The sequence below is a fragment of the Asterias rubens genome, chromosome 18 (genome assembly GCF_902459465.1).
Source record: "Asterias rubens chromosome 18, eAstRub1.3, whole genome shotgun sequence".
In the NCBI taxonomy this organism is placed as follows: Eukaryota; Metazoa; Echinodermata; class Asteroidea; order Forcipulatida; family Asteriidae; genus Asterias; species Asterias rubens.
Genome location: NC_047079.1, coordinates 9,984,156 through 9,997,535, shown reverse-complemented (window position 1 = coordinate 9,997,535; position 13,380 = coordinate 9,984,156). Strand labels below are relative to the sequence as shown.

The 13,380-nt window shown below is 39.8% G+C and overlaps 1 protein-coding gene across 2 annotated transcripts in view; it reads right to left on the bottom strand.

Moving 5' to 3' along the window:
• Positions 1-863: 863 nt before the first annotated feature.
• The window catches only part of LOC117302614 (coiled-coil domain-containing protein 150-like), a 55,657-nt gene continuing 43,140 nt past the window's right edge, over positions 864-13,380 (bottom strand). The window contains exons 12-25 of one of the 2 annotated variants that reach the window (XM_033786594.1): positions 11,716-11,784; positions 11,108-11,200; positions 10,207-10,398; positions 9,526-9,588; positions 8,329-8,457; positions 7,505-7,674; positions 7,269-7,362; positions 6,569-6,738; positions 5,110-5,425; positions 4,579-4,751; positions 3,947-4,097; positions 2,982-3,170; positions 2,287-2,433; positions 864-1,240 (exon numbers count right to left, since the gene is read on the bottom strand). In XM_033786594.1, the coding sequence (XP_033642485.1) occupies positions 1,166-1,240; positions 2,287-2,433; positions 2,982-3,170; positions 3,947-4,097; positions 4,579-4,751; positions 5,110-5,425; positions 6,569-6,738; positions 7,269-7,362; positions 7,505-7,674; positions 8,329-8,457; positions 9,526-9,588; positions 10,207-10,398; positions 11,108-11,200; positions 11,716-11,784 (2,031 nt within the window). In that variant the 3' untranslated portion in view covers positions 864-1,165. The remainder of the gene's footprint in view (positions 1,241-2,286; positions 2,434-2,981; positions 3,171-3,946; positions 4,098-4,578; positions 4,752-5,109; positions 5,426-6,568; positions 6,739-7,268; positions 7,363-7,504; positions 7,675-8,328; positions 8,458-9,525; positions 9,589-10,206; positions 10,399-11,107; positions 11,201-11,715; positions 11,785-13,380) is intronic. The other variant, XM_033786593.1, reaches the window with a different exon arrangement.

The window sequence follows — 13,380 nt, the reverse complement described above, 5'->3', positions numbered from 1 at the left end:
TAAAAAACAGCATTGCTTTGTATACGAGGCAGTCTTTAAAAACTCTTAAATCACACGAAAGTCTCTGAAATTTATTATCCCTGTATACAGAACTTGCACAGAATTTCACAAAAACTAAATAAACAAGATTTGGAAATTTGCATGCTGTTATATATAAAGAACTGGTAGAAGTTTATGCGTATTTTTAGGGGAATAATTGGTTGAGGTGCGACTCTAATCTATCTCAAACTCAGTTCATCTTAAAACAAATACTTCTCCAATAAATATATCTTAAAACAAAATACAGCCCCACTGCTGTATTTTGTATCTGAACGGTACTTTGGAAATTTTTGGAAGGTATTAGCCAATTTACATATAAAGTAAAGTATCGGTAATATCTTTACAAACATATCAAATGTAAAAAAAAAATTAAAAGAGTTTAAGACTTTCTCAACAAAAATGTAGTCTACTCTTCTGTTCATAAAAAAAACTTAAATAATTATGCAATGTATAAGTTAATTTTGCAGCATAGCTGTATATTACAAAACTCTCATAATATACATCAAATTATACATCAGACCGATGGGCTCTGTTAATAAAAGATTTGGGTACTTTTTTAAAATGTCCATAGATTTACATTAAACTTACAGGGCTTGAAGATAATGATAGTGGAAAGCTTCCCTTCAAATATTACTTACTGAGGTGCTGTAGTTTTTGAGAAATTAGTAAAAAAATGTAATGAAAATATGTTTGTAAATGATTAAAATTATTTTCGTCTCATGAGACGAAAATAATTTTCATGACATTGTTTTACTCATTTCCCAAAAACTACAGCACCTCAGCACGCAGTATTTTCAGGGAAGCTTTCTACTATCATTATCTTCAAACTGTGTAAGTTTAGTGTAAATCTGTGGACATTGTGTTTTTCGTCCTACAAAAGTTACATACACCGTTTAATGACAACAAACGAAGGTCTTGGTATAAAATCTAGCTGTAGCCCTAGCTGTAGGCACCAATTCGGACACGGCCTAAAGCCCGGTTCATACTTCCTGCGAATGCCTCATGGGAACCAAATATCATTGCGTCACACACTCGGAAAAGGGGTGCGTGTCGATTATTGCGTCACCAAAACTCGCTTCCCATTCGCATTCGCAGGAAGTATGAACCGGGCTTAACAGTCTATAGGTCAGAGTGTATCTCCATGACTACGGTAATGATCCAACTCGAATGCCAGTTCCTCGATGTACTGTCCACTAGCGTCCTACAAGAACAACAAAACAAGAGAAGACAGCACTGAGTTTATGATAAGCCAACAAGGGAATTTATATGAAAGCATTGCACAAATTAAGAACAAAATACAGGAATATTGACAAATAGGGAGACCACCTACAATGGGTTAGATAGCTCAGTTGGTAGAGTGCCAGGGCAGGTCGCAGGTTCGACTTACATGTACACCCCAAACAAATCAGCGACAAAATAGATAGACTGCCAACAAACGGCTAGATAGCTCAGTTGGAAGAGCATCGTCATTAATCCAGATGTCGTTGGTTCAAATCCTGCTCTAGTCATTTTTTCTTTGTTAAACCCCAAATCATATTAAAAGTCTACCCAATCAGTTTCCCTTGTGGTTTATTATTTGAAAAAAAACACTCAAACAAAGATATAGAGACAAAAAGAGGGAGACTGCCAACATGCTAGATAGCTTGGTTGCAAGAGAGCGCCGTCACATTATTCTGGAGGTCGTTGGTTCAAGTCCCGCTCTAATAAATTTTTGTTTTTATCAATTCCAGACAAATGACGGCTTCGGCATCAGAAGATTTGAGATAGTCTTTTGAGTCTTAAAGGAAAGGTACACGTTTGGTAATTGCCAAAGACCAGTCTTCTCACTTGGTGTATCCCATCATAACCATAAAATAACAAGCCTGTGAAAATTTGGGCTCAATCTGTCATCGAAGTTGCCAGAAAATTATGAAAGAAAAAACATCCTTATTGGACAAATTCAGATAAGAATAAAAGACTTCTAGCTAGAAGTCTTTTATTATTTTAGTAAGAAATTACCCCTTTCTCAAAAACTATGTTACTTCAGAGGGAGTCGTTTCGCACAATGTTTTATTCTATCAACAGCTCTCCAACGCTCGCTACTTAGTCAGTTTTTAAGTTAATATTTGTTTTGAGTAGTTAGCAAACGTGTACCTTCCCTTCAAGATGGTTTTTCTTTACTGTCAAAACAGTTTACTTTTCACAACCACCTTCTACAACCCAACAAAACTAATTTCTGATTGAACTGTATTGACGAAGACAACCCACCATGAATTTCTTGAGTTTTCCGTCTGTGTACGCCGCGTGATCTTTCTCTGCTTGCAATCGTTGGACCATCGTTGTCATCTGGGATTTAGTTTTTTGAGCGTCGGATTCTGCCTGTCTGGACAACTGGTTGAGAGCGTGTCTGCTAGCCTAAAGAAAAAAAAGAAAATATTAAGGAGAAGGAAATTTAATTAAATCTATTAATTCTACTTGTGAAAGCAAGGAACTAATTAATAACGAGAATTCCCCCCCAATCCACTAAAGCAAAAGTAGTAGTTCCGGCCGATTTTCTACCTTCGCTCCAGGTAGTAGTTTATAAACAGAACAGTTCTTTTCAGAGCTGAGTAGTCGTCGGAATCACAAAAATCTACTTCGCGGTATAGAATAGAAGTTCTCAAAAGAACATAATCTACCTAACAAGTAGACACACACATAGCTAACACCCGGTTCAGACAGGCGCTCAACAGTCGCGTAGAACCAAATTGATTAGGAGCGACTCTGGGTTGACCCAATTAAATTTTGGTTTCAGAGAGGCAAACTTGACACAACTTTTACATTAGGGTTCGGCTCATGAAAAGATCAACGTCTGAAACCGAGGTGCCTGGAAGTTGTTCTGAACGACTGCACCAGTCGATCTTTAGACTTCTAGCGCGTCCAGTTGCTCTAAGTAGATAAATGGCGATACCAAAAGCACTTACTCTCATCATATTTCTAGCTTTCTGAGCCTGCTCAGCGGCTTTCATTCTCTCCTCTAGAAGCTTCTGTTGCTGCTCCGTGTTGTTCTTCTCCAGCTGGGACTGACGCTGTCGAGCCTCCACCAACTCCTTCTGGAGGGTCTCGTATCGAGTCTTAAACCACGACTGGGCCTCGTGAAGATTGGCTGAAATCTGATAGAGGGGGAATAATAATAATAATAATTACAACCAGTTTCTATATCTATAGGGCTTTTCACACCCATAGGGCATCTCAGAGCACTTTCAACTATGGTCACTTGGCCATTTAATTCATTCCTTATTATCTCAGCTCCCGGGGAATAACAAAAGCGTGTTTCCAAAGAGATGAAGCGTGGTTAAAGTAAAGGTTTTAGGTAGTTGCTTATTGAGACAACAAGAAAAAACTGATTCAGAAAAGTGGTAGGAAAGTCAAAAACAACTTGGGGCCAATTTCATAGAGCTGCTTATCGTACGATTTGTGCTTACTGTACGAGTGTTCATTTCATTGCGGTGCTAACCGTTAGCAAAGCAACAGGCATGCTAACCTTCCGATGCTACTGTATCAAAGTTATTGGCGATTAAGAGCATCGTACTCAAGCTCTGGTGTTTCTGTTAGGGTGGGTTCAAGTCCGAGTCATGACACCTGTGTCCTTAAGCAAGATGCTTCGTCCTTCGGATGGGACGTACAGCTGTTGGTCTATTGTGTTGTGCACTAATAAAAACAGAGGTGGGTTTTTTGCGCTAGTGTTCCTGGTTTGATTGGCAGCATATTGCGCCACCTTGTAAACCATTGCATGGTGCTACGTTAAATAAGCAGGTCTCATAATTCAAAAGTAGTCCCACATACCTTGCAGGAGAATACTGAATGTTGAAGTGCCTTGACTGTCACCGAGTGACGAAAATAGGCGTTATATAAGAAGCCACTGTTATTAATTTGGCCTGGGGCTTACCTGGAAGGACTCGCTGCTGGCTTCTAGAAGCTTCACCTCTGCCTGGGATTTCTCTTCTTGTAGCTGAATCAACTTCTTCTGGAGCTCCTTGGCCTTCAGTTGAATCTCCTCACGCCGCAATCGCTCTTTCTCAACTTGCTCGTCTTTCTTCCTACACGAGAATAAAATACACAAAGGGGTTCATCAGTAGCTCAATGCAGCTCTAAACTTAGTATGAACCAAGCAATTATTCGCCAGAACTCTTCCACCAAGTAATAGGATGTCATGGTGGAATGGTTTAGAGCATGGAATTCAAGTTCTGTTGGTTAAGTCAACAAAGAATGGATTTGAATCCCGGTCATGACACTTGTACCCTTGAACAAGATGCTGTACTATAATTGCTTCTCTTGACCCAGGGGTGTACTAAACGGGTACCTGCGAGGGTCGAGGTTCACATTGTCTTTGGAAAAGCCTTTGGAGGCCCATGGCAGCTCAGTGCTGTGTACTCCCCAGGGGCTGAGAAAGATTTAAGCAATGTTATTGGCAAATTTACCAGGGTACTAATGAAAAGCGAGTTGATATGGTTTTTGTAATATGATTTGGAAAAAAATTGTGGGGCAGGGACTGGGGGGATGGGGCTGGTTGACCCTTACCTGGAGGCTTCTGACATGCTGTCCTGTACCCCGGATATGGCCAGCAGATCAGCCTGTAACTCCGACACCTGATTGACAAAGCTAGAGATGGTCTTAGCCTGCTCGTTGTTCTTCCTGGCGTACTCTCGTTTAGCTGCTTCCATCTCAGACAGCTGACGGTTGATGTCTTTGATCTGTAGTGAACCAGTGAAAGACGAGTTTATTTTCAAGAAACTTTTTCGCAGAATCAGAGAAAGTTGGCAACTCTGTGCCCTCGGTCCAACCCAACCTGTTTGCATGGTTTGGTGCAGTGCAGTTCTGGTGAACGTTTGGTTCACCCGTTTTCTGCACCAAAAGAGAATCAAAACAAACCCTACACCAATGGACACCAGAAAAGCACCAATTAATAGAGCATCAAATTTTCTTAGTCCATTTGCAGTGTGCACCTATAGTGCACCAGCTAAACTCGGTTATATCAAGCATTAGTTCTGCTGAGCAGAATTTTCTGCTTAAAGTGGGCACTGGAGTTGATTTACAAATACAAACTTGTACCTTCTCAGTCATCTCCGTGTTGGTTTTCCTTAGCCTGTGACTTCCCTCCAGCTGCGACTTCAGACTATGAATCCTATCCCGCTGCTTTCCACAAGTCTCTTCCAGGCTAGCGACCTTCTTCAGAATGTCTGCGTTGGTCCGTGAGAGCTCCTTGACCCTAGTCATGAGGTCTGTATTGGTTTGCTGTATGTGGGCTAGCTCCTTGGTCGCATTCTTGATGGAGGAGTCTCTCTTGCTAGCTAGCTGCTGCTGGAGGGAGTGTAGACGGTCTTCGGTGGAGTGGAGCTGCTCCTGAAGACTTGACTGTTCTCTACTCCTAAAATATAAATTGAGGGGGTGGGTGAGATATCCTTGGTGGCAGCAGATAAACTAGATTTGTTTAAAGAACTTTTAGAACTGTTTTTAAAACTTTTTTGTTACTCCTCATGAAATTATTCTGCTTCTTATTTTTTAATTTGTTCATAATGCCATGCTACATGATTAGGGCGCTATATAAGTTTAGGTTTTATTGCTTTCATAAATCCCTCTCATGCGTAACTTATTTTCTGAGTGCTCTAGAACTTGTTTTGTTTTGCTTTTGCGAATTAAATTGGGTACCTTTAAGCCATATGATTTTTTAATTTTTTTTATTAATCCATTAATGAGTTATTCACATGTCAACTTTGGTTTTTACCCATTCACCGATGTGTGTTAGCACTGTATACTCAGTACTTTCCCGAGTCCTGTGAAAAAAATATCACAGTATACAGTGCTAACACATCGGTGTATGGGTAAAAACCAAATTTGATATTCTTTATCCCCGATACAAATTTAACATCTATTATAATAATATGTCCTCATTTGAACACACTGCGCAGTGATGACATGAAACCAACACCATTAACAATACACTGTACACATGCGAAGATGCCTTGGGATGTGGGATGTTGGGATGTGGGATATATATTTCTGAACTGCTTCAAGTTTACACTCCATCAAGGAATCTTCGATCAAGTTCTATGCTTCTCCTCATTGAACCCAAGTCTCGACACTCATGGGGTGACAGGTCTTTTTCTTCAGCCGCGCCACGCATCTGGAACTCTCTACCACTTAATCTTCGATCTTGTCTTTGTACTGCAAAATTCAAGTCTCTTCTCAAAACTTATCTTATGTCACAGGTTTTCAATGACTAATTTTGTTGTGTCTGTTTTTCTTTGTGTTGTGTTTTGTTTTTGTTTTGTTTTTGGTTTTACTGCGCCTTGAACACCCAGCAGGGTGGATATGTGCGCATTACAAGTCTTATTATTATTATTATTATTATTATGTTGGGATGTTGGGAAAAAGACTAAGTATACAGTGCTAACACACATCAGTGTTACGGTACAACCAAAATTATAGTCAGTAAACATGGTAAAGATTAAATTCAAACAAATCTTATAACTGTTCAAATTGATTGGAGGTATAGTAAAGGATCTTATACCTGGCTTCTTGTAAGAGCTTGTACTTGTGATTACGTTTCTCAAGTTGACTCTGTAGTCTCTCAGCCGTTGACTGAAGTTGACCGTTGGTTTGAAGCAGGTCATCCACAGTGCGACTTAGTTTCAGCTTGTCGTTGCTCACTCTGCTCAGCTCACTGCGAACGTTGTCCAACTACAGAAAAACAACCAATCAGAGCATACATGGGATTGTGATTATGGTCAAGTGGTTCGACTGTAGCTCTATGGCTAATTGCAGTTAAATGAAAACGGGTTCAAAGACCCCGGACACTATTGGTAATTGTCAAAGACCAGTCTTCTCACTTGGTGTATCCCAACATATGCACAAAATAACAAACCTGTGGAAATTTGAGCTCAATTGGTCGTCGAAGTTGCGAGATTATAATGAAAGAAAAAACACCTTGTCACAAGAAGTTGTGTGCTTTCAGTTGCTCGATTTCGAGACCTCAAATTCTAAATCTGAGGTCTCAAAATCAAATTTGCGGAAAATTACTTCTTTCTCAAAAACTACGTCACTTCAGAGGGAGCCAATTCTCATAATTACACATTACTCGTAATTAAGAAAGATTTTATGATAATAATTATTTTGAAAAATTACCAAGTGTCCACTGTCTTTAAAGGGAAATGAGTTTGAATGGGTCCGCACATTATGTCCAGGGCACTGGGTTTTTATAATTTGTTTACCTGACCACCTTCTTGCGTCTCCATGGTTACGAGATTAGTTTGAAGTTTCTCTACCTCTCTCTGTAGTGCTGCCATGGACTTCTGTCTGCTATCCCTGTAAACAACAACCACAACAACAACAACATGTAAACAAGAGGTCTCGAATTCAAGCATCTGAAACTTGTGGGACCAGGTGTTTTTTTTTTTGGGGGGGGGGAAATGGATTTTTTTTGGGGGGGGGGGTGGCAAATACCAACCTCTCCTTCCTGAGTGTGACCAGCTCACTGTCCTTACGGCCCAGCTCGGTCTGTAAGTTCTCCACCGCTGTCTGCAGCTGTTTGTGCGATACCATCACCCCCTCCAAGGTAGACGCTATCTTGGTCTGATCATCCTTGGCATCAGTGAGGCTCCTCTGAAAGCTAGCGGCCTGGGAGAGGAAACAATTATGTCGGTATAAGTCATTGGAGTGACTCCCCTCCACAGAGGGATCCCCTATGTGGGATTACTCACTTTCGGTTGGTACTGTACTTAAAGCAACGGACACTAGTGGTAGTTACTCAAAATAATTATTAGCATAAAACCTTACTTGATAACGGGGAGCTGTTAATAGAATAAAACATTGTGAGAAACGGCTCCCTCTGAAGTGACGCAGATTCCGAGAAAGCAGTAATTTTCCATGAATTTGATTTCGAGACCTCAGATTCAGAATTTGAGGTCTCGAAATCAAGCATCTTAAAGCACACAACTTCGTGTGACAAGGGTGTTTTTTCTTTCATAATTAACTTGCAACTTCGACGACCAATTGAGCTCAAATTTTCACAGGGTTGTTATTTTATGCATATGTTGAGATACACCAAGTGAGAAGACTGGTCTTTGACAATTAGCAATAGTGTCCACTGTCTTTACGGGAACAAAAATTAGGATCAGGCCAGGTCCGAATTGGCGGCTACAGCTACATGTACGGCTACGACTGTTGCTAAGGGTGTTGCTAAGGACTTCCTATACCTCAATGCACAGTGACGCGGAAATCTAGCCGCAGCCGTAGCCATTATTTAGACACGGCCTTAGTTTATTTTTTTACCTTTTGTTTTTCCCGCTCCTCCATGACCTGAATTTGACCTTTGACCTTTTGGCACTCATTGAAAGCCTCGTCTCTTGCCTGGATGGCTAGGGTGAAATCTTTCTCCTTTCTGTCAGACAAATCGCGCTCCTGTAGGTGAATGAAAGTAAGAAAAAAATGTAAACAAAGTCATATTCATAACTGTTGATATTCAGAGTTAGGATTCAAACTGCCTCTAGCCACCGGGCAATCTCGATCTGCTCTAGAATTGCAACGGTGTAAGTTCGAATCCCACTCGAGTACAGTGTAACATGCCTGTGATTTCTTTTCACAGAACTCCGGTACGTACTGAGTATACAGTGCTTACTGACATCGGTGTATGGGTAAAAACTAAAATGAATATTCTGAGTTTGGCCACAAAAACTTGGGTAAGTATACAACGTTTTCACCGAGTGTTTGTTTACATCAATTACATTGGTACCCTGATTTGCCAAAACTTTTTGATCTTCTTCAATGCTGTCTCTTGTCAGAAATACCAATGTTTAAAAAAAAAATTGCGGCCTGTAATCTCAAAATTCTTGACAATTCCAATTATATTTTAACAGGTGGCAGGTATGGTACAATGTGTCATTATGCCGTTGTTTGTTTCACATACCATAAAGAAAGACCCCTGTAAACTAACCCCAGATTTCTAAAGAAGACGATCAGAGTATACCGATCGAAACGTTGAGTTGAAACCAACGGTTCTGTTCAGAACCACCCCCACTCATTTAGAGATAGTCATTACATGGTGTTACCGCAAACCTTTCTATATTTCTATTATTATTATTATTATTATTATTATTATTATTATATCGTATTTCCACCATGAAAAGTTTCAAATCCTACTTCACCCCAGATTGCAGTTAAAAAATTCCATACCTAAAACTAATTCATACAATCTAGGACTTCTGAAGATTTCAATTTAACTATCTATCCCTTTAATTGATTAGGGTACACACAAAACTGAAACCCATCACTTCAAAGTTGGATCCAAATAGCAAAACAAAAGTACACATGTATGAACTTTCCGACACAAAAAAAACACTAGGGTTGAACCACAATGTACACCCTGCACAAGTGCAAGTCATAATAAAAAAAAGATCCCCCCATTTCCCAAATGACACGGCTGATTGCCGTTGCTGTTGACACAGCATCAGGAGTAGGAGGTTTATTCACCTGTCGCAACTTGCCCTCTAGCCTCTGGACATCCATTCTGGCTGAACTCAGTTCCCCCGATGTCTGTCGGCAAAAAAAGAAAATGTTTGTTTACATAGAGAATTACATCAATATCTTCCAATTTGATATTTGATTACAAGTAAATATATAATTGAGCAGTTTTTTTTTATGGGAAATGAGACATTGCATGGTGAGGTATCGATGGATATTTGGTTTGAGGTAACACCATGTGTGTATCTACTTACCAGGTAGAGTTTGTTCTTTGAGAACTTTCTTGCTTTATACTAAACTACTGCGGAGTAGATTATCAGATTTTTCAGGAGACTTCTCAGTTCTGAAAAGAACTGTCCTGCTTATACACTCTGGGCGAAAGGTATATAAAATCAGCTGGGACTACTAACTTAGCAAAATTTGTATAAAAACTAGGATGTATTCATAGTTATAAATAAACAATTTCTTGTTTATCGGCACACTAGTAGTGTCATGAAAAACAAAAAGCTCACTTAATTGTTGTTCACAGTTACCCTAGAAGACAGTCATCTTCAAAAAGCTTATAAGTCGAAGACAAAATTGGTATAAAACTGGGAGTTGTTTTTGAACAAGAAGTGTACAAAAAACACCTTACTGAAAAATAACAATAAAATGTTAACCGTTGATCGTTTTGATTACTGTTATCTGTACCTTTGATAACTGTGCCTGCATGATGTCATTAACTTTCTTCAGTTGATGAACATCAGCTTGTGCACCGGCCAAGGATGCCATCTCTCCTTGCAGTTGATCCACGCGGTTCTGGAGACGCCCTTTATCGTAGGCCAGACGATTCTTGCTCTCTAACAACTCCGCAATCGTCGACTGAACCTTCTGTTGTGAGTCCTAGCAAAAAAAAAATGTTGTGATTTTCGCTTCGCAAATTACCAGAGAGAATTAATTTTTGTATTCCTTCATCAACAATAGGCTGTAAATAGACCCCTCATCCAATAGGCTCCGCCCACGACACACGTGTGAGCAAGAACACGTGGGGCTCTCTAATGACTTTCTGCACAACTCTGCCGCGTGCGCCTAGATACGCGCATGCATGTCGGACCTTATTTGTCGGACCTTCGTTGCGTTGTGATTACGCAAGGGGGCGGAGCTTAGTGGATCGCTCTATTCGTCTAACGTCACAAATTTGTACTTTTTTCAAAACTTTACTCATAAAGCCCCTTGAATCCCTCTCCATTGCCTTATTTTTTTATTTTTTTTTATTTTTAAGAGAGATCACTTTTACATCACAAGGCTGGACGGCCACGTTGGGCTATCAACCCATAAATCACTCTACCAGGATCACGTTGCCACCTACTCCTGGGCCTTCACAGACCGTTAGTATACAGGCGTGGGTTTCATCCACCAGGAGCCTGGCTGATAGGGCAGAATGTACCGAACTCTTTTACAAAGCAATTATGGTAAAGCGGTATTTCGAAATTCCGCAACATGCCCCTGGTAGAGTGAAGATACCCGGTCATGAAGCTTCTGAGTGGATCCCAGAATTTCAGTGAGTGTCTCAAGTCTGATTTTCACCGACACCTACGTACGTACAACCTACCTGTTGCTGTTCCATAGCGGAGACCCTCTCCATTAACCGACTATTCTCCCCCTCCAAGTACTGTTTATCTTGCCCGAGACTGGTCACCTCCAACTGGGAAAGAGAAAAAGGGATCCAGACTTCATAAAACACCGCATTAACTACAGTAGCAAACTTCTTTAAAAGTATTTCTTAGGTGCGCTTTCAAAAGGTCTGTTTACGTTTGGTAATGACTTTGAAAATTGCAAAATTAATAAAAACTTACGTGATAAGTACATGTACATGTACACACTTGTTTGACTTTGCATTGCCTATGTTTTGAGTGCGTGTACACTTAGCTAGATGGGGCCCAATTTCATAGAGCTGCTTAAGCACAACAAAATTATGCTTACCAGAATAAGGTTACCAGTCAAAACACCATATCACTTGTACCATTTCTGACTGGTGTCCTGCTTGTTTGTGCTAAGCAGAAAATTGTTAAGCAGTATTGTCTGCTCAATAAGCTCTGTGAAAGTTGGCTCTGTTTTATACATCTATCCATTCTAGATTCCCGAAACAGAAATAAAAAAAGGGGAAATCAAAAGTGATATATTTTGTATATTAGGGTGATTCAAATGATTCAAACTCACCTTTGCCTGTGTAAGTTCCTGGTGCAGTTTTCCTCTTTCTTCTGACATACCATCGACCGCAAGGTTCACCTAACCAGCCAAAGAAAAAATTAATATTTACCATCAACAAATAAATTATTCTTATATTATTAATAGGCCTACCTTTCTTGTTTCACCTCTTCATCACATATTTTGAAACTTTGGCATGTTTGGTAGGCAGCTTTAAAAAATCAGTTGTCAAAAAGATCAACAACTAGTGTATTGATAGTAAATCTGTATAACTGTATGAGCACCGGACTCGAGCTCTGGTGTTTCCGATCAGCAGAGTGTGGGTTTGACTCCCGGTTTTGACACTTGTGTCCGTAAAGCAAGACACTTCACCATTATTGCTTCGACCTTCAAATGGGACATAAATCCGTTGGTCATGTGTCTTGTGTAATGCACATAATAAGCACCCAGTTACACTTATCGCAAAGAGAAGGGTTTTGCCCCAATGTTTTTCCGGTTTCTGGCAATGGCTTGTGAATGTGCTACATTAATGGGTTTTTTTAATTCAAAACATGGCTCTGCCTAGCCCTGTTAAAAAATGGGTATGATAAAATGCTGTATAAGAACTCCGTAATATTCAACCGCTGAATCAATTTTCGGCAACAGTTGCACTAAAACTTTAAAAAAAAAAAAAAAAAGTCTCCCCATCCACTAAACATGTCAAAATAGATTCTCAAACGAGGTTGACTTATCTTTCAAGCTTATAGGGAGACTGGTGGCTGAAAATAGAAGCGTAAAGAAAAACAAATAAGGTTGAAACCATGAGGGAGGGATGAAACTGAAGCGAGATTTTGAAAATAAGATGATGTGATAAAGGTCACTGAGAGGATGGACGACAGGATTGGGAGTTGGGCAATAACTCAAGTCTTTGTTAAGTCTCGAGTGATCGAACTGTGATTCTGATTTAATTTCGTTTTTTAAAGGCACTGCACACGTTTTGGTAATATTGTCAAAGACCAGTATTCTCACTTGGTGTATCCCAACATTATGCATAAAATAACAAAGTGAGAATTTTGACTCAAATGGTCGTCGAATTTTCAAGAGAATAAAAAAAAAAAAAACCTTGTCACACATATTGATATGGTTTCAGAAGCCTACAAAAGGCTTCAGGCCTGAAGTCTTGAAAACTGTGTTACTAAAGAGGGAGCCGGTGCTCACATCGTTTCATACTATCAGCAGCTCTCCATTGCACGTTATAGGGCCTAACAAGTAAGTTTTCAAACTAAATAAACAATTTGTGAAAATTGGTCAATCGGTCATCCAAGTTGCAAGAGAATAATCAAAGACAAAACACCCTTGTTGCACAAATGCGTGTGCTCTCAGATGCTTGATAAAGGCTTCAGGCCTGAAGTCTTTTTCAGGTTCAAATATTTGAGTGACAAATCACCTCTTTCTCAAAAACTACATTACTTCAGAGGGAGTCAGTTCTCACAATGTTTTATACCATCAACAGCTCTCCATTGCTCGTTACCGAGTAATTACCAAACGTGTTGAGTGCCTTTAACAAAGCTGTAGAAGAAAGGATCTATCTACGATTCCCTGGTGTGCAGTTTGTAATTAAGTGTATGACGAAAGCAGTCAGGACTGCAAAACACCATTGTTTGGTGTCCACACAAAGTATGCCATTGGGATATGAAA